General features: G+C 40.1%; 7 protein-coding genes across 7 annotated transcripts; 4 read left to right on the top strand and 3 right to left on the bottom strand. All coding sequences in view use genetic code 12, as the record gives it.

Moving 5' to 3' along the window:
- The first annotated feature begins 161 nt into the window (after positions 1-161).
- Positions 162-4,580, top strand: PICST_69820 (peptidase C19, ubiquitin C-terminal hydrolase 2). Its single transcript, XM_001383210.1, has one exon. The coding sequence runs from the start codon at positions 443-445 to the stop codon at positions 4,463-4,465; it is 4,023 nt and encodes a 1,340-aa protein (XP_001383247.2). The 5' UTR covers positions 162-442; the 3' UTR covers positions 4,466-4,580.
- A 204-nt stretch (positions 4,581-4,784) lies between these two features.
- Positions 4,785-5,477, bottom strand: PICST_41353 (predicted protein; the record flags this gene model as incomplete). The annotated part of the gene is made up of 1 exon (XM_001382689.1): positions 4,785-5,477. One exon carries the CDS (start codon positions 5,475-5,477, stop codon positions 4,785-4,787), a length of 693 nt encoding a protein of 230 aa, XP_001382726.2.
- A 1,272-nt stretch (positions 5,478-6,749) lies between these two features.
- PICST_30342 (predicted protein) lies at positions 6,750-7,343 on the top strand (the record flags this gene model as incomplete). Its single annotated transcript, XM_001383209.1, has 1 exon — positions 6,750-7,343. One exon carries the CDS (start codon positions 6,750-6,752, stop codon positions 7,341-7,343), a length of 594 nt encoding a protein of 197 aa, XP_001383246.2.
- Positions 7,344-7,926: 583 nt separating this feature from the next.
- Positions 7,927-14,862, top strand: PICST_56356 (predicted protein; the record flags this gene model as incomplete). The annotated part of the gene is made up of 3 exons (XM_001383208.1): positions 7,927-8,855; positions 8,895-9,337; positions 9,383-14,862. The coding sequence occupies 3 exons, from the start codon at positions 7,927-7,929 to the stop codon at positions 14,860-14,862; spliced, it is 6,852 nt and encodes a 2,283-aa protein (XP_001383245.2).
- A 174-nt stretch (positions 14,863-15,036) lies between these two features.
- Positions 15,037-16,401, top strand: MCH4.1 (monocarboxylate permease homolog; the record flags this gene model as incomplete). Its single annotated transcript, XM_001383207.1, has 1 exon — positions 15,037-16,401. The coding sequence occupies one exon, from the start codon at positions 15,037-15,039 to the stop codon at positions 16,399-16,401; it is 1,365 nt and encodes a 454-aa protein (XP_001383244.2).
- A 190-nt stretch (positions 16,402-16,591) lies between these two features.
- Positions 16,592-17,131, bottom strand: PICST_21871 (predicted protein; the record flags this gene model as incomplete). The annotated part of the gene is made up of 1 exon (XM_001382688.1): positions 16,592-17,131. A coding segment is annotated over one exon (540 nt), but the record flags the coding sequence as incomplete, so codon positions are not given.
- Positions 17,132-17,790: 659 nt separating this feature from the next.
- Positions 17,791-19,251, bottom strand: SLY41.2 (member of triose phosphate translocator family; the record flags this gene model as incomplete). The annotated part of the gene is made up of 1 exon (XM_001382687.1): positions 17,791-19,251. One exon carries the CDS (start codon positions 19,249-19,251, stop codon positions 17,791-17,793), a length of 1,461 nt encoding a protein of 486 aa, XP_001382724.2.
- Between the last annotated feature and the right edge of the window lie 983 nt (positions 19,252-20,234).

Here is a 20,234-nt window from a genome sequence, read left to right as displayed (position 1 = left end):
TTCTCGCTCTGCTCTCTTCCTCTGGCATTCTCCACTCTGTGCTCCCTATCTGGCTAAGCGCGACCCAGCGAAAAAATCGTTGATTTGACAGACTCCATCTGCATCTGTGGGAGAGGAGACACACTATCTTTTTGATTTTTCTTTTGCAATTATAATCCAGCAGCAATCAAACCGGCCGCCACTGTCGTCACGAGTCGCGATTGTTGTATCCACCAACTGGATTCCGTATCTGTCATCTCGTCCCTCGGTAGCGTTGGTTTTCTCGTCGCGCCCATCTCGTCTTCACTCCAATAGTTTAGCTACTAAGCTGAATCTACCAGACTATTCTCACTAGCAATTATATACTGAGTCCATTAGATCGTTGCAGATTTCTAATTTATATATTGCCAATTTATCCTAATCTCCCCCCTTACGTCGAATACTCTCAGTCAATCACAGTGCGATGTCAGACGACACTCCTGCTGCCACCGCACTTTCGTCGTCGTCGTCGTCGGACTCAGTGAACCTCTCCACCAACTCTCCCTACAAGATCCCCAACTCCACTGATAACTTGAAGCTGGACTCCGAGTCGCTCTTGGAAACTGAATTGATGGAGAAGCGCCACTTGATAGAGGAATTGATCCACAACAGCAATACAGGCAAAGAGGGCGACCCCTGGTACCTAATCTCGACAGAGTACCTCAACAACTTCCTCCACCTCCCGGCAACATCTTTTGAAGACCTCCAATCCAAACTTGGTCCCGTAGACAACACCTCCATTGTAGACCAGAATGGCATCTTGTACCCGGAAAACAACGAACCAGTCGAAACATACAACGTCTCACCAGAAATCTTCAACTATCTTGCCGACTGGTTTGGCACCAAAGGGCAGCCTGTGTGTAGATGTCTTATAATCAACCCCGAAACTGGTGCCAAAGAAGTCGAAAGATTTCCTCCTGTCTTCCATATCCACCAATTGGGCAAAAGACCCGTGCAGAACTCGTACTATACTCGCCACCATAACCATCCTACTCATGCTACCAGCCATCCCACAGCTGTATCTTTGTCTCGGACTAAGACATTCACCGATTTGCTCGACTTGATCCGGGTATCGGTGTTGAAGTTGCCCAAAAGACCCATCGATAACTTCCGTATCTGGTTCATCGAATCAAAAAACATAGCCGAATACACTTCTACTCTTACTATCAGTAATCTCATCTTTGACATCGACAACAAAAGTTTGGTCCATCTGGGCATCTTGAAAGATACTCTCAAGAGCCAGGGCATTAAATCCGACGCTTTCCATATCCTCGTAGAGGTGAAGGATGCAAAGGCCAGCCATGACCGCTTCCCAGTGAACACATACTTAAACCAAATAGATGTGGAACAGTACGACTTCGACAAGCTTAGTAGTAAGAGCAGCGGGCATTTGGGCTTAAGCAACTTAGGAAATACATGTTACATGAATTCAGCTTTGCAATGCTTGTTACATGTGGCAGAAGTAAACTACTATTTCTTGTACAATCTATACAAACGAGAATTGAACTTTGACAATCCTTTGGGTAACCACGGAGATATAGCCAATGCTTTTGGAAACTTGCTTAAACAGGCTTTTGACCCTTCCTCGTCAAAGGACTCTAGCATCACACCCAGAGAATTCAAATCCACCATAGGAAGGTACTCGTCCATGTTTTCCGGCTACATGCAACAAGATTCTCAAGAATTTCTAAGCTGGCTCTTGGATGCTCTTCATGAGGATCTCAACAGAATTCATAAAAAGCCCTACTGCGAAAAGCCGGAGTTGAAAGACGAAGAAATCAACGATCCCAAAGCCATTATTAAATTGTCTGAAACTTGCTGGAACCAGCACAAGATGAGAAATGATTCGGTGATTACAGATTTGTTTACCGGCTTATATCAGTCGACTTTGCTTTGTCCAGATTGTTCAAAGACCTCTATAACATTCGATCCGTTCAACGATTTGACGTTACCATTGCCAATAAGCAAGAAGTGGTATCACACATTCACTATTGTTGATTTGTCGGATGGCGGCATCTTAAGAGGAACGAGAATAATGAAGTTGGAAGTTGAGCTTAACAAGACGTCCAATTTCGACGATTTATTGACTTATTTGAGTGATTTCTTAAAAGTCGAGACTACCCACTTGTTCCTCTACGAGATATTTAGAAATTCATTCTACAGCGACTTTCAATTGGATTACAACCGAAACAAGTTTATGCCCATTAGTGACATCGTGAGAGATTCAGATGAAGTACATGTCTATTACGTCCCTTACAACCCAGAAACGGACATTATAATTCCAGTTTACAATACAGTTGAGGATCCAGACAAGTCCTACAAAGTTACAGAAACTTTTGGAATCCCGTTGTTTGTGACATTGAACAAAGAAAGTGATGTATACAGTTTTGGAACAATCCGTCAAAAGCTTTTGGATAAGGTTTCTATTCTTTCTAAACTTGACTTGAACGAAGAATATAACAAAATCAAGAATGACACAGAGAGCTACGTCGAAAAGAAACATTATGGACCTAAAGATTTTCCTTTACTTTGCAAGCAGGATGACAATGCAGTATTGGTAGAAAAGCCTCCAAGTGATCATACAATTGAAGGTGATGGACAACTTGACGAAGAAGACGAAGATGGATACATATCTGATATTTCTTTGGCCAATCCTTTTATCAGCGCAGATTTTGGTTTCACAATTAAGTCTTTAAACGGATATAGCCACAAACCGCATGCAAACTTTCGTAATAGATACAACTTTGCTAGAAATGCGCCCAAGACAGTCACGCCACCTCGTGTGATAAATGTTCCACTTCACAAGCCTACTTTCAATGAATTCAAGCCTTTGTCAGACCAATTGCCAGAACTTAAGAAAGATTTCTATCATTATCCAACGTACGACAAGAAGTTCAACAAAGAAATGGAGGACTTGGCAGAAGAAGTGCAGAATGATTTGATAGCTAGTGCTAGTGATGATACATCCAAGTCCAACGATGACTATGAATTTGTAATGCTTGATGCTGAAGGAGGAGAAGAAGCTACGAAGAATGGCAGTGTCCAGCCACCAGCGCTACCTCCCAGAAATTTAATTCCACAGATGAATCTGTCGGATGAAGACACAGAAGGGGAGCAGAATTTAGGAAGCTTATTCGATTCCACATCTACTTTGCCAATTCCACCTCCTTCTTCGGGTTATGCTGAATCGTTGAAACCATCCAATGAAAATTCTCCTACAAATACTCCATCAGAGGTTGAGCTTGGTAATCATCCGGAGTTGATAACCAAGGATACAATCTTACTCTGTGATTGGGATTACCCGATTTTTGAACAATGTTTTGTCGAGAATCAAACTTGGGAGAATATTCCAGTACTTCCCAACCCAGAATTGGAGAAGAATAGAGCCAAAATTGAAAGACAGAGAAAGTCTAAGATTTCACTATATGACTGCTTGAAGAGTTTCAGTACTCCAGAGATTCTCGGTGAACACGATTTATGGTATTGTCCTAGATGTAAAGATCATAAACGCGCTACTAAAACCATTCAAGTTTGGTCAACTGGTGATATATTAACTATCCACTTGAAGAGGTTCCATAGTGCCAGAGCTTTTAGTGACAAGATTGAAATGGTTGTTGACTTCCCTATAGAGGGACTTGATATGAGTTCATACATTGCTAATCCAGAAGCTGAGAATAGTCTTTATGACTTGATTGCAGTGGATAACCACTATGGTGGCTTAGGTGGTGGTCACTATACTGCTTCAGTTAAAAACTTCCGTGATGGAAATTGGTACTATTTCAACGATAGTCGCGTTACCAGTATCAACAATCCAGAAGAAGTTATTACTAGTGCAGCCTACTTATTATTCTACCGCAAGAGGACTACAGATCCAGACGACTACCTTGGCGGCGGAGACTTGAATAATATGATACGGAGCGGGCATGAGTTGTACAAGAAGTCGTTAATCACCAAGAAAGCCAGCTATGATTTAGTACAACAGCAGGTCGAAAAATACACTAAACACGAGGAACAGATCAAGCGAGAAATGGAATTAGATCGTGAATTAGAAAAAAGGAAATTACAGGAACTGGGGCTGATAGAAGCCCCAGAAAATGGAGAGGAAACTGTCTATGAGGATGGTGAAGCTGCTTCCCCCAACAATTCCAAAAGTGCAGATAATGAACCTGTAAGTGCAAGAAAGACTAGATCATTTACCAATACCAAAGATTCGCCTAATGATTCTGTCACAACTTCTGCCAAGGCTAAGTTCAAGTTTGACAACGACGAAGACGACTACGACTACGAAGACGACCTGGATAACATAAGAAAACAGCGACTTCTTTCTAAGGAGAACAATAACAACAAGTTGGTGCAAATTAAAAGCAACGGCAAGCAAGAAGTGGCATCGTCGCCTATTGCCATGGAAGCAGAGTACGATAGTATGGGCGAAGACTGCTCAGTCTAACTGGTACCATAATAATCCATACATTATAAACTATACGCATCATTCATTACTATAGATTGAATAGCAATACATACACAATGACAGCTATTTAGGTAGTTGCATTGACACAGACCAGACCCATTTCTTTACGGCTACTATTTCATGCAATCTGAATTTTACTCTATGAAGAAAACGTAGAACAGGATTTACGAACAAGATCAACAGCATTCTTTGTATCTACGTCAACCGCTGTTGCTACTATCAGCTGTTTATGTTCTCGAAGATCTATTAATACTGCGACTTTATACAAACAATTTAAGTAACAAACCAAAGCATACTTCTATGGTAATGCCTTACCTAAGGCACTGAGTTCTCTGGCTCCTATGATTCTAACTGTAGGTTCGGTCTGATCTTCTGGGATAGGCTCCAGTGCCAATGTTGTAGCAATTTCTCCAATATGTTTTGCGTAGATTGGATTAGTAATGTTGGAAAGGAAGTTTCCATACGTATACTTCAAGATGCTGACAATAAATTCTTCCCCAGCACTCTTCTTTTTCTCTCTGTCTCCAAGGATTAAGCCTGGTCTAAAAATTATGGTTCTTTTAAACTTGAGTGCTCTGACATCATCCTCAAGCTTCCCTTTAGTTTTTATATAAAGAAACCTTGAGTTAGCGTCTGCAAATGAGCCAGATATCAAAACGTAGGTCTCAACACCAGCATTCTTGGCTGCCTTGGCTGCAGCATAATTAAGTGTATAGTCGATGTTGTAGAAGCCTTCGTCAGAGCCTGCAGCACCTCTGGTAGTTGAAAGGCCAGACATTAATACTTTGAAGCCCTTGGCCTCCTTTTCAACTATCTCTCCCCATTTCTCTGAATCTTTCTCGACAATTGCTTTTAATTTCGGACTTTCCAAAGAGGGAGGTCTGCGCCCAATGGTTACAACCTTATCAAAGGAAGCCGACTTTTCTACAGCTTTGAGCATTTGCAAACCACACATCCCTGTGGAACCAAGAACAAAAGCTCCCCCTGCCATTTTCAGTTATTTCTAGCTATCTTTTGGATATTCTTAAGAAAGGTCGCAGATGGCAGATACCAACTATTTATAGAGTGTGATTCCCCGGATAGCAATTCGGGTAGCAGCTTTGTCTTCCGCTATCTGCCCATTTCTTAGCGGGTTGGAAAATACTCACTTAATTCAGACGAAAGGGTCAGTAGATGCGATCGAAAACACCTTCCCCAATTATTTTGACGTCTGTATGGAGAGCCTCATTTTTTAAAATTCGTTTACATTTCGGAGTTCTGTTAAAATTTTAATGAAATTCCGGACCGAACTTTGCGAATTGAAGCGAATTTCGTAGATGAAACTACAAAGGTACATATATTTGTAAATTCGAAGAAGGTCTTTGGGCTCAAGATATTAAAATCCAAATATTTCAAACATCGACCGCAAAAGGTTGGATTCATTGTTTTCAACTTGGGTCAAAGTAGTAGAGGACTTCGAGCTAGTGCCTGCGACGACCCAATAGAAGGAAGATCAACAGTGCATATAGACCCTTTGTTGAACATACGAGATCTAACGATAATTGCAAACTATTGCATTCTAACAGATAGGTGTGAATGCGACGAAGTCTACAAATCTGTATAATGTTTGAGTGTGGATTATTAACAGATATTGACCGTTCCAACCTTCTAATGCCAACCGAAGAAGATAGCTGGAACTTCCAAGTTCTGGTGTTATTTTAGTTCTGTATAGCCAAAATCTACAATACAGATCGGTGCCACATATAAAATACCTCCAGAGACTGAGATACGAATGCCAGAGATCAACGCTTTAAACTTGGGTACTTGAAAGAAGACGCAGCAGCACCCAAATAGAATCAATTTCGTATGGAAATGAAAAACTGAACTTCTCCGCAATCTGCGATTAATTATTCAAATTCATCAGAATAATTCTATTACAGCTAAATGTGGTTACTTCACCAATTCAAAAACCAATTACGAACACTTCTAATCTGGGCGATATACTCCATTTGAGAGAGAACGACTCTAATGCATAATATGAAAGATAGCAGCTATATGCAGAAAATGTGGAGAACCAGCTATCTTTTTTTTTGCAGCTGAAAATTCCTTCGCCTATTCTAGTAATGAATTTCTCCAAGCAAGAGTTTATCATGAGGCTGCCATATAAATACAGGAGAGGGAGGAGGTGAATTTTTAAGATTATTGTTTCCACTCCTGTGCCCATTCTCATTACGAGAGAGTATTCTTCACATTATTTCCTTCTCCAACAGTCCCGTGAACCGAAATGAAGTTGTACTGGTTATCTTTGTTGAGTGCACTCTTGTTCAGCTTAGTAGTAACAGCCAAAGAGGACAACCTGGAACAAACTGCAATCCCCTTTAGATTAAGCGAAGTAGGTGTCCAATACACCCCAGAGCTGGGAAGTGAGTTCGAGGTTAAGGTCAACAGCAAGGAATTGATTGAACTCTTGAGCTTGCAGAAGTACAATCTCAAGACTAGAGACATTTTGAACGATGTAGCATTTCCCTTGGAAAAAAATACCACTGAAGGCATCGTAAGTTTAGAAATTGTAGTAGGCGAACAGGTTTATCCAGTTTTTGAAAATGGCACTTTGAAAGGATTTCTCGGCAAGGACGCACGCAAGCTGTTGAAACAAAGTAGAAGAAAACCTAAGGTTTCGTCCCAATGGTTGTTCAAGGGATTGACTACCTTGGCTTTGGGCTACATTATTCTCAGAGCCGGTAGTGCTCTTTTGGAAACCAAGTCAATTGACCTGACTTTGGTGGAAATCAAGGATGCTGTTGTGGACGAAATTCTTTTCGTGTGGGATATGTTCTACGAGTTGTTTGAGGGCATCCGGAAGTTGATCTTCAAGTAAGACCGTTACAGTGATATATCAAGAGTGTTGTGCCCGCTTGATTCTGACAACTGAAGTCTATACATACAATCATAATTGTGCACATCACTATCGGATAACGTCCTTTCAATTCTTATTATACTAAATCTAAAAAAAGATTTAATAAATGATTCCTTTTATCTATTTGGATATCTGGATACGAGTCTTGTAGATTATATCTTAGTAGTGCTAGTTGCGAAATTTGACATTCTGTCATAGATGAGAGTCTCAGTAGTTATCACCTCGTTCTGACACATGCAGGTCCCTGACTTGTAGATATGTCTGTCTATTTCTACAGACCATAGCCACCAGCTTCTTTCTCTCGACTCCAGACCATTCTTCTAAGCATTATTTCGGCAATCGTAAATCTGAGATCCTATTTTACTTTCAGAGAGCAATTTGTCAATTTTAGGAGGCACAGTCAAACGAGAATCCATCTTCGTACCCAAATTTATAGTTCCAAGAAGAGGACCCCATATTTCCATTTCTACGATACCTTACGGTAACTTCTATAAATTACAATAGAGAAAACATAAGGAAGCATATTTAATTCAACTTTCCCTCCATGAATAATCCGGAGATAACTGAAAGTGAACAGAGTTCGCTCAGTCCAGATGTGCGTATCATAGAGCACCTTTGTCAGAACGTAGTCAACGCTTCCATTAACAAGGAGATTCTTCTCAATTGGCAGGTGGAGTTGGCAGACACCATCGAGGACTATGCCTCTTTTGCCTCTCTTATAGCGCACAATGTCATCTTATCTGTTGACGACATCAATGACATCGATTCCTACAGTAGATTGCCAAATGTGGAGAAGCTTCTTACATTATTACACTCGTTAGATAGCGAATTGTATCGAGATTTCAAGATCATCATTCTCGAGATCATCATCTATTACTTGTCGTTATCATATAATCTCAGAGTTAGATTGATGATGTTGAAGTTCCACCAGTTCCTCATTCTGCAATTCTTTGATATACTTGAAGATGAAGTGTCTGTAGAAGAACCTCTGGAACTGCAGCACGACGGCGCGATGCTTTCAGTGCTAAGCCAGTATATCAGACTATTGACGTTATTCTTTGAACTTGGAAGTGATTCCGTCAGTTTAAAGCAGTTGATCTCACCACTATACAACTCTTCTACAAAACCTACTACCAAATTGCATATTCTAGATCTCTTACAACAAGTCTTTTCCAAGTACTCATCTCATTTCAACTTTGTAATATTCAACAAGGCTACGAGCTTCCCCTTCATCAACGAGGATCTCAAGAAAAATCTCACAATACAGTCATGGTTCAAGATCAACCCGCGAGAGTTCGATTCCGATGAACCGCTTACCTTATTCGTGTTAACCAATTCTAGTGCACACTCCGAAGATAATGCAGCTACCACATTAAATATTAGATTGATAAATTACAGTCAATTCTTAATCGAGATAAAGAATAATCATAATGACTCGAGAATGCAATTCACCTTCAACCAAATCTTAAATAAGTATGATGCAAATGATAATGATGGCTCTAATAATAATAGGAATGTGATAAACCAGGGATATACTCATTTCGCATTAACTTACGACAATTATGCAAATTTGAACTTGTATATTGATGGAGAGTACAGTGAGTCGATTCCATGTCCAGAGATCTACAAAATACTATCTAGTTGGAATAAGGTGTATGTTGGAAGCGAGCAAAACGACGTTCTTGGTATTTCCTCTGATGAAATAATAATTAAGAATTTGACTATTCTCAATGTAAGTTTGTCGCATGAATGGTTGAACTTGCTCTACAATCTTGGCTTGGGATATGATTGGGATTTCAAAGAACTCACAAATGAAAATCTTTTCAACCTATTGAATCATCTCAGCTTTCGTAATTTGACAAATGTCAAGATAAAGTTCAAAGAACTCAATAGAAGAAGGAATGAGTCCAACAAGAGTACACACCAACTATTTGGAGAACATAATGGCAAAACCCGTCAAATTCCCTCCTCTAATACCTTGATTCACAGAAGTAGTAGAGGGAATCTATCAAATAACAGCAGTTCAAGTATTCTGCCTGAAAGAAACTCATTAGCTGAAAAAAGCGCTATTGTCAAATCTTTAGCGAAGTTGAAGCAGGAGAACATTCTTTTTGATACAAATGATTTCTTTCAGACGTTGAAACAGCGGCAGAAAGTACATTCAAAGGATAACTTACCAATACTATTGGGGCCAGCGTCTTTTATCTATCACGATTCACACTCAATTCACGGTGGATTATACAGTATAGGAGGAATATCATTGTTAGTTAATCTTATTGAAACGTCACTCGAAGTTCCTGATTCAACTACTAGAGATACCTTACTTTACAAGAGCTTGTTCCTACTTTTTACGATCTTGGAGAATAACTGGAGACTATGCAAGGAATTTGAAAATATTAATGGATACGAATTACTCTCTATTATATTGAAGAATTACAAGGAAAAATTCAATCCGACTTTGACATTTTCATTGTTGCCTGAGTTTGCTGATAAAAATGCAATTGAAAATTCTACTGGCTGCCATGGAGCAAACCTCCTAAACTTAATTCTCACTTATTCGGGTTTCGATTTCATTAATAATCACGATTCAGTCATTGTGAATCGACTCGCTTATAGATTCCTAGTTCTTGATTTTGATTTATTCTATGGGAGTGATTCTTTTGAATATTTGCTCTATCAGTTTCAGATATTGATACACAGTTCAAAATTCAATGAATTTAACGTCTCTGAATTAACAAAAATGAAACTTTTGAAGAAGCTACTTCAATTCTTGAAACAACCGGTATTGTTAAGGAATCCACTTAAGGATTCTATGAAAGAGCAACTTGCGTTGACAATTATCAGCATTATTCGGTCTGATCCCTCAGTTGAAACAATCAGATCAATTTCGTTGTACATCATATATGCTTTGTATAACGACGATTGTTCTAGCGAATGCGGTGCAATTGTATTGTCTTCTTTGACAGACTTTCTTTGTGAGGGCGGCTCGTCAATAAAGACGTTGAAGAAGTTCTCGAGATCGATAACTATCCATTGGATCTTGCTTTTATTCAGATTGGAGAAATCAAAAGATGTGGCATTAAGTGGGCTTCGCTTATTGACGAGATTGCTAAAGACTTTGGGTTCACATATTATCAAGAGGTTCTTCTTAGTTAACCGTGGTCTAGATATCTTGACGTACTTCCTCAAGCAGTGGTGGGATGATGACGACATATTATCAACTCTTTTCTTGGCCAGCTTTGGAGTAGATAGAGACGAAGGAATTAATACTAAGTCGAGTGGCAAGTCAAACAAAGATCTTCTTTCGGTCGTTGAAACCAATTTGCCAATCCTTAGTCAATTGGTCATCCCAGACTTCTTATTGCTATTAAACAATCTTGCATTAAATTCAATGTATTCGTTGAGCATGCAATCAGAGATGATGTTGGGGAGCAATCCATCTTCTCCTCGAAAAGTTGGCGACGACGAGAAGCTAACGTTATGCCTCAATGTTTTGCATTTGACAAATGAGTATGCGGATGCAATCAGCATAGGTTACGAAAGGAATAAATCTTTGAGAGCAATGTGTTTGTCAAAGGAATTTATCGAGGGAATATCTGAATTATTGGGTTATTTCCATTTATCTTTGGGATGGGCAAGTATCGAAGTTAGAGGTGGATTCAAATCTGCATTTGAAAAGTTGACAACAGTTATTGCGCAGTTCTTCATTTCAAATTTAGGTGAAAGCACCTTAATCGGAATTCTTGAGGGACTTAGTGATTTTACAAAGAAAATGATATTTGAAATAGTATTTCCTAAGATATTTGAACATATTAATCAATTTGTGAACGTTTCAAACTTTATATTCAACGAAAGGCAATTTGTTGATTCTGCCATATACTTGCTTAATTACTACAACCAAGAGTTTGTGAAGCAAAACTACTACATTAGGTTCCAAGATATTGACACTTACATTACTAGTATGGCATCAATAGTCGAAGTAGGTAACGACCACGCTCATATCAAGAAGATCAAAAAGCAGCTAGGGGAAACAATCGTACTTAAATTTTGCACATTGGCTAGTGAGGAGATACAATATGATGACAGTGAAGTCACCAGGTATATCGATACCGTCAAAACCCTCCTATATCGTCAGATTACGATCTTGAACCCTGACATATTGGACGATCGAAAGTTGGGAGAGATAGTCACACTCATGCTTGGTTTGTTATTGAAGTTCAAGCCAGAAGAACAGGCACAGGGCCTTGAATATACCTTCAGCTTTCTTAGAACAACATATCTCATGAACCAAGACCAATTTTCTAAGGTTATCGCTAATATTGATGCTGATGCAAAACTTCTAGCTGAATTTTTCACAAATTTGGTGACGAGGAATGACGAGGAGACATTTACAAAATTGCAGAAGTACCCACCATTTATAAGGAGTCTTATGAAGAACTTTCAAAGCCTCATTGTTTCTCACAATAGAATAGATCTTCTAAAGACAATCGACATGATCAAGGTCACGCTCCATAATGGAGGAAAACTTGGACAAATGAATAGCATTTACATCAAGAGTTTCGAAAAGGATTGTGAACTGTTAAAGGCCCTGATAATCAATGGAGAATTAATCAAATTCAATCGCTCTATTCAAGACCATCAAGAGAATGTCCAATTTTTTGTTTCGAACTATCACCTATTGAAGCTTGACATATCTAGATTGATCCAAGACGTGGATGGAAAGGACAACTATATCTTAGACTACATTGAAAGTAACGATAGAATGCGAAGGCGCTTGGTCATAGAAGACCAAATACCTGAGTCCGAGAAGTTATCTTATAACATTGATGTTCCATTAAAAAAGTTGGACCCAATTGAGTCAGGAAACTATGTGAATCTTCAGGACTATGATTATGCAATTGCAGCAAATGGGATAGATACCCTCAGTCTTTCTACTGATAACTCTATTCTTCTAGATCCAGCTGATGAATCGTTTGATATTAGCGATGATAACCAAGATACGTCTGCTGAAGAGGTAGAAGCTAGATCAGCATATGAAGATAAGAACAGAAAAGTGCTAAGAAGTTTGTTCATGGGAGATCAAATATTGGCACTTTGGAATATCAGTCAAGTTAACGGTTTAGTTCCAATCGAAAGTTTGATGATTTTGGGATCATCTCATTTGTACTTGATTGAGAACTATTTCCATTGTCAGGATGGTAATGTAATTGATGTTCAAGACGCTCCTCCTGAAGAGCGGGACCCAATTTTGCATTTGGTTAATTCTCAATCAGATAATGTTTTGAGGAGTGACTCCAGATCACACAGAAATAAAAGCTGGAGTTTGGACAAGTTGAGTAGTATTTCGAAAAGACAGTTTTTACTCAGAGATATTGCATTGGAGATGTTCTTCAGTGATGGTGCCAGCATTCTTATAACGTGTCTATCCCCTAGAAACAGAGATTCTATCTATGGTAAATTACATTCATATGCAACTGGCAGGGGTTTGGATAGTGATTTGGCTCAGGCATTGCAGTATTCATCTTCAACCAAATATAGTTCGAGTTCCTTAATGACAAGCAATTCATCTTCATTCACATCCAGGTTGGCATCAGCATTTGCATCTAGTGCTAGTTCACTCACTTCATCCTTTGTTAGCGCAACTAGGAAATGGAGAATGGGAGAAATGTCTAATTTCTATTATCTCATGATTATCAATACTCTAGCCGGTAGAACATTCAACGACTTGACGCAATATCCTGTATTTCCCTGGGTTATTGCCGATTATAGTAGCGATACGCTTGACTTATCTGATCCACGATCTTTTCGGGACTTATCCAAACCAATGGGAGCCCAGACACATGCCAGAGCACAACAGTTCCAAGATAGATACGAAGCCCTCGATAGTTTGAATGACCATGACGCACCAGCATTTCATTACGGAACCCACTATTCATCTGCTATGATCGTTACTTCATTTCTTATTAGGTTGAAACCGTACGTGCAATCATATTTATTGTTACAAGGAGGAAAGTTTGACCATGCGGATAGACTTTTCAATTCTGTAGAAAAAGCTTGGTTGTCGGCGTCCAAAGATAACACCACAGATGTCAGAGAGTTAACACCTGAATTCTACTATTTGCCAGAATTTTTGGTAAATTCCAATAATTTTGAATTTGGTACTTTTCAGAATGGCGAGTCTGCTAATGATGTCGTGTTGCCTCCATGGGCAAAAGGGGATCCCAAGATTTTCATTGCAAAGAACAGAGAAGCTTTAGAAAGCTCTTATGTATCGGCGAACTTGCACTTGTGGATTGATTTAGTCTTTGGTTTCAAACAAAGTGGCCCTGAAGCTGTTTCAGCTTTAAACGTATTCCATCACCTATCTTATAATGGTGCAACAAATCTTGACAACATAAAGGACGAGATTGAAAAACGAGCAGTAATAGGTATGATAAATAATTTTGGACAGACACCACTCCAGATATTTGATAAACCCCACGTTCAGAAGGATGTGTTGAATGTGCCAAACTATTATCTAAATTTGGTTGATAAAGAGAAGGGACCCAAGCTTCTTTTCGAATCAAAATTGAAAATGCCAATTCAGAAGTTGGAGATAAGCTTACGGAGTAACAAGAAGTGGGTTGGTCGTCCTGCCTGTGTTTCCTCAGAAGATGAGTTGCTCATTAGGAAGGCCAATGACTTCAAGTATGAGTCTGGATCCTTGATTATCAACAAAACCACCTTTTTGAATATTCACCTGTCCAATCTTTCAAGTTTGTTGCAGATTGGAAACAAGCAGCTATTGACGGGCTCTGAAGATGGTATTATTAATGCTTGGAAATGTGAATTACGACCAAATATTAGTCTTCAATTCCAGGCAATATTAAGAGGTCATCTCAGTGAAGTTAAAAGTTTGAAATTAAGTGATAGTTACAAGTTGGCACTCAGTTTGGATGTTGATGGGATAGTTATCTTATGGGATTTAGCTCGCTTCAAATTCATTAGAAAATTTGTTCCAATCGCAGACGTGACAAACACGAGGATTAGCATTTCGAACGACACTGGCAATATAGGAATAATGTATTCAACAGCGACAAGCAATACATTGAGAATTTTCAATGTCAATGGCGAATTGATCTTCTCCAAAGAATTCATTTATGAAGATATTGAGATTACCAGCTTTAATTTCGGAAACATAAATCTTGCAATTGCAGAATCCGGAAAGACTCTGATTAACAATGACCACACATTTTGGTCTAATGAAATGTTTGCTATTGCTGCAGAGAAAACAATAGAGATCTACGAATTGAATCCTTTGGCAGATCAGGGATGGGAAGTTCGTAGATTAGACTCCATAGATCTACTGGGAGATCTAAAGGGAGACATAACTGCTTTGGAGCTATTGAAGTCTTCTGAAGTTGACAGCGAAGATAACCTCTGCAGAGGATTTTTGAAACTCATTATCGGTGACTCTACTGGAAAGGTATATGGAATGTAAGTTCCCAGTGAATAGGACAATCAATTGATACATTCTTTGGTGCTGCGATATGGGTGCGAATTTTTCTGCAGAGACAATAAGTAATTTAGCGATGACAAATACGGCCTAGAAATAAATATATATTGCTCTCATTATTGAATTGAGCTAGTCATTTGATATTCGTAGAGTAGCGAAATGAGTTGTATCGAGGAGAGAATTGAGCTTGAAGAGATTGTTGAAATTGAACTAGAAACTATCAATTCAGGATCAAGTTCTACATCAATTTTGCCTGACAGTGGGGAAATAGTATACCCAGATGGAGGATGGAGAGCTTATGGAGTTGTTCTAGGGTCTTTTCTCGGTTTGACTGTGAGTTTTGGACTCATTAATTCGGTCGGTGCTATCCAGGCTTATATTGCAACGCATCAGCTTGTCAATGAAGCTACGTCTACAATCTCATGGATTTTTTCCATCTACTTGACAATTGCTTTCGGTGTGGGAATCTTGGTGGGTCCAGTATTTGATACCAACGGAGCACTTCCACTATTATTATGTGGTTTGGTACTTCAATTTGTAGGTTTAATGGCTACGGCTGTTTGTAAATCTGTGGTTGAGTTCGTATTTGCTTTCTCTGTTTGCGTTGGTGTTGGGAATGCTTTCTGTATTACACCATTGATCGGTTCGGTAAGTCACTGGTTTTTATGCAAAAGAGGTCAGGCCATTGGATTGGCTACCGTTGGGGGCTCTATTGGAGGTGTTGTGATACCATTGATGCTACATGCACTTTATAGAAATGTGGGCTTCGTATGGGCTATAAGAGTATTGGCATTTTTCTGTCTTGGATGTCAGGCTCTCTCTGTATTACTTGTTAAAGAAAGGGTAAGAAGAAAGTTGGCTAATTCAGACGACAACCAAAGAAAATTGCAACAAATAGTACATGCTTGCAACGAGCTTATTGACTTACTGTCTTTAAAGGACATGAAGTTCGTCTTTCTCACTCTTGGTGTATTCTTTGAAGAAGTGTCATTGATGTGTACTTCGACATATTTGTCCACCTATGCTATTACTCAGGGAGCTAGTGAGTCTACGGCCTACATCTTAGTAACTGTATTCAATGCTAGTGGGATTGTTGGAAGAGTTGTTCCAGCGTATGCTGCTGACTACATAGGTTACTTCAATGTGAATGCATTGATGTTGACGGGTATGGTATTAACGATGTTTGTAATGTGGTTTCCTTTTGGATCTCATATAGGTGTTCTCTACGCTTTTTCCATCTTGTGTGGCTTCTTCGTCTCCTCTGTATTGAGCATTACCCCAGCATGCCTAGGAGCCATTACGCCAGTTCACAACTTTGGCCAAAGGTACGGAATGTGTTTCTGTCTAGCATCGTTAGGATACTTGATAGGTATACCTGTTGGTGCAGCAATAATTGGTGATGGAAGTCGTCATCGATACGACATCTTCGCCTTGTATTGTAGTCTTTTGGCTCTTGCATCCATGTTATGTTGGATGGTGAGCAGGTACTACATCGTGGGGCTGAAGATTAACGTACGCATTTGATAGTTATGATATTAATAGTTATGATATACACGAACAAGCCTATTTATTTCCTTCTTCTAGCTGAGGTATCCGGCCCTCTTACGCCAGATGCTGCCACTGGTCTAGCAATGGCTGCTGTTTGTTTTGGGTCGGCCCCTCTCTGTTCTATGTGCTGTTGTGCTGGCTTAGGAGGTTCTTCCCTGAACATATCTGCCAACTCTGGGTTGATATATTGGAGTATAGTAGGTGCAGCCATGATTGATAGACAGATGAAAAATATAATGGTGTACAATCTGTTTTTGAAGATAAAGCCAAGTGGACTATTATACACCATATCCATGATGGAGCCCAGGGCACTTTCATAAAACTGCTTCGGCTCCTTGACTGAAAGCACCAAAGGAGTCGATTCGGTAACGTTAAAGATCGAACTCCGGTTGAAACTGCGGCTGGCTAAATAGTCTTCAAATACTTGCACTATATCAGCCTCTTCGTCTACTTGTACTCTGAATCTTGAGTTGGACAAGATGAAATCATAGGAGTCTACAATCAATTCGTATTCGCCAGTCTTCAAGTTTTCAAACTGAAAGTAGTGGTTCCCGTCTAAAAGAGCAGAATGACGTACTCCAGCTTCATTTTTGTCCAATTGATACAAATCAACGTGGAATCGCGATGCCTTGTTGTCTCCATTGACTACATGAACATTCTTTTCGTGGTACAACTCGTCGATCTGGGGAATATCGTCAATTTTTCCCAAAAGTCGGGCTGAAAGCACAATTGAGGCATATAGTGATACTTTCACTAACAATTGTGCAAACTTCATCTTGAAAATGAACACTGGATAAGATATGGTAGTGATTCTTTTCAATCTCTCCATGGGTTCAGAAGTCTTTTGAGAATACATTAGTGAGTCTAGAGGTAGACCTAGAAGGTGAGGATTACCCGGCACAACAACAGTGCGAGCTTCAAAAGTTTTCGCAGCAGTATAAATTTAGGTGGGTTCGCAGTGAAAATTCTACAGAATTTTCGATATCTCTTTTTGCTCTCTATTGTACAACGTATGTGTATTATTGTAGGGCGTCAATTCTAAGACCTCGCGTCTTAACTTTCAGAGTTGCTGCTCTCTACAACGCATACCAGAGTGGACTACTTCTGCTGGGGAACACTTGTGTTTCTCGGCGGGAGTAGTCAAGGATTTTACGGGCGTGGCTGTTTAGAGACGGCTCTGATGCTATCGTGGGATTAAAACCCTGGGATAGAGGAAGAGCTAGTTCTTGATTCCAGTTGCGCATTCTAGCCTCCAAACATTTCATTTAACTCTTCGAATCTGTTGCATTGTAGATGTAGTAATCATTGTATTAAAGTTTCAATCTATGAACAGAGATATTTTACAGTAGTGAATGCATAAACCTTTCATGATCGAGCCGGTTTCAAGCTCCTCGATCCCCATCTGTCGTAGCAGTAGAGTCCGATCCCGATGAGTGCCAATCCGAAACCTTGTTCCTGCGATATCTTTCCCATGTAGGACTTGTTCTTCTTCTTACCGTCGGGAACAGAAGAGCCAATTTGCACCACAATGCTCACGACTATAATGACAATCCTCTTCATCATCGAAGCAATCGAGTACGATAAAGCTGGAATCAGGCCGAGGAGGTGAAATGCCAATATAGTCTGTAGGAAATATGATAACGAGTCAAGGAAGATGAATCCTAATATAGTGAACAAGGCACATCTCCCATCTTCCTCTGCATCTCTCTTAACAACATCGTGAAACATGCTTGGCAACTCATTGACTGCAAATGCACCAAATGAGAAAAGGAATCCTACAAGGTTGCAGTAGAGAATAATGGTCATTTTATCTGGCTTAGCAACCTGGTAGAGGTCGAACTTGTTGATGATGTAGGCAAACGGGCTGTTGACCTCGATATTGTTGTGGTGAACAGTTTGATCATATGCGTATTGGTGACTAGCTGGCAGATCGATTGACTTTTCATCTAATCTCAAGTCAGAACTTGAGTATGGCAATTTCACCAGGTAGTTTCTCTGTCTCACGAAGTTCTTCAAGGCTATATTGAGGACAGATGGATTTGGTGAGTTGCCTAATGGTGAAGGAGAATTGCTTAGACTAAAACCATGTTGCAAGGAGGGTGTTCCTGGTCTGGAAATTTCCGTGTTGAGAACCAACGATGCTGGGTTTTTGTTGGAAGCCTCGGTATCCCAGGTGATCAACTGTTTCCCGTAGATGTTCTGGGCTGCAAAAATGACAGTGCTGATCAAGCAGAAAGTCAAACCTTTTATTTGCTTTTTGTCAATTTCGTTATTTTCGTTAGTTAACAAACTTGTATTGGACTTGGGGTTGTTCAACGAATCAGATGTGATGATGAGAATAACACCGACTACAAGCGGTGTAAGCGACAAGTAGGTGATATAGGGGAAACGAACATGGTACACTACACGGTAGCCAAATACTATAAGCAACGGCGAGAGAGCCTTGATGCTAGATACGGTTGCTAGAGAAATGAGGGCCGTGGCACTAAGTGAGAAGTAGCGGCCGACAGTCTGGAAAAGCCCCAATGGTAGCACCTTGAAGAAGACGGAGGCGCTGAAGATGGGAAGTTCAGGATCCGACGGCACAGATCCCACTGGGAAATGACTCGATAGCTGGGGGAACTTGTTCACTGTGGAGATGAAGGAGAATGCAAGGGCAGCACCGATGAGGAACTGGCACTGGCTGAGAAACAAGGGGTAGGTGAATCTCACCAAGATCAACTTGGTCAATTGCGACGTCACAGACGAGATGACGTACCATAGTAGGCAGGTGACGATGGTCTTGATTGATATGGGAGGGATCATGGACTCCCAGAAACTGGCCATGGTGGGGTGGAGCAGTTAACAGTATACAAGCGAACAATAGAATAATGAGACTAACAAAATACCAACCACAGATCTACGATAAGGGCAGTATACAGATATGAGGGAAACGACAGAGGGCTAGGGAAGAAAAAAAGGTCGATAAGTTTGATAAATATCCTTGACCAGAGTAGATTTATAATATTTATAGTATTAATAATACTCAGATAACTGTTGATGCTAACAATGACGACTCAGTCACCGTGTTCTAAAATTAAAGCCTTCCGTTTACATTTCCACCTCCAACCACACGCCCACAGATGGAGTGAGATTCCCAATAACTCTATTACGTTTCCGAATTCGTCTGATTGAAGCAGGTGCCTGAGCGAGCACTCCTCGATTAGTACGGAAGCTGATTACTTGGCGAGTGCAGGGCTGGAAATTGTACTTAACAGAAGCTGACCATTGTCTTCTAGAGCCATGACAATATCGTTCCAACGTTTTGTGGGCCATTGTCTCTCTATAGTCATCGTCAACACTGTCTACTACTTGGAGTCTATAAGCGTAGACTGCTGGTTTCACTTTGGTTTTCTCTGCTCTCAACCGTAGTTTCGTATCCTCTGGCTGGGCTCGTCATCTCAGGAGGCTGCAGCTTGGTATGCATGGGGTAGCCCCCGGATCTTGAAAACCCCAAAACCCCATAACGACCTACTCCACATAGTCCACTTATAGCAGTTTGATGTAGACAAGGATCGCACTATAATTGCCGGAATTTTTGCTCCCATAGCTGTGGCCGTTGTTCTAATTGTCTTCCATCTAATCTGTTAGCCTGCCCCCTGTTAGAGATGAAAATGGTCGCAATCTGCACGAATTTTGTATTATTTGAGTTATTTAGCATTATTGTTCCGAATTCTATTGTTCACAAAACTTTCCAGACTAGGGAACAGTTCCGCACGAAAGTCCATCCGTTGCAACCATTTTACGAATATTATTATTATTATCTGAAA

Source organism: Scheffersomyces stipitis, chromosome 2 (genome assembly GCF_000209165.1).
Source record: "Scheffersomyces stipitis CBS 6054 chromosome 2, complete sequence".
In the NCBI taxonomy this organism is placed as follows: domain Eukaryota; kingdom Fungi; phylum Ascomycota; class Pichiomycetes; order Serinales; family Debaryomycetaceae; genus Scheffersomyces; species Scheffersomyces stipitis.
This window is presented reverse-complemented; position numbering and strand designations above follow the sequence as displayed.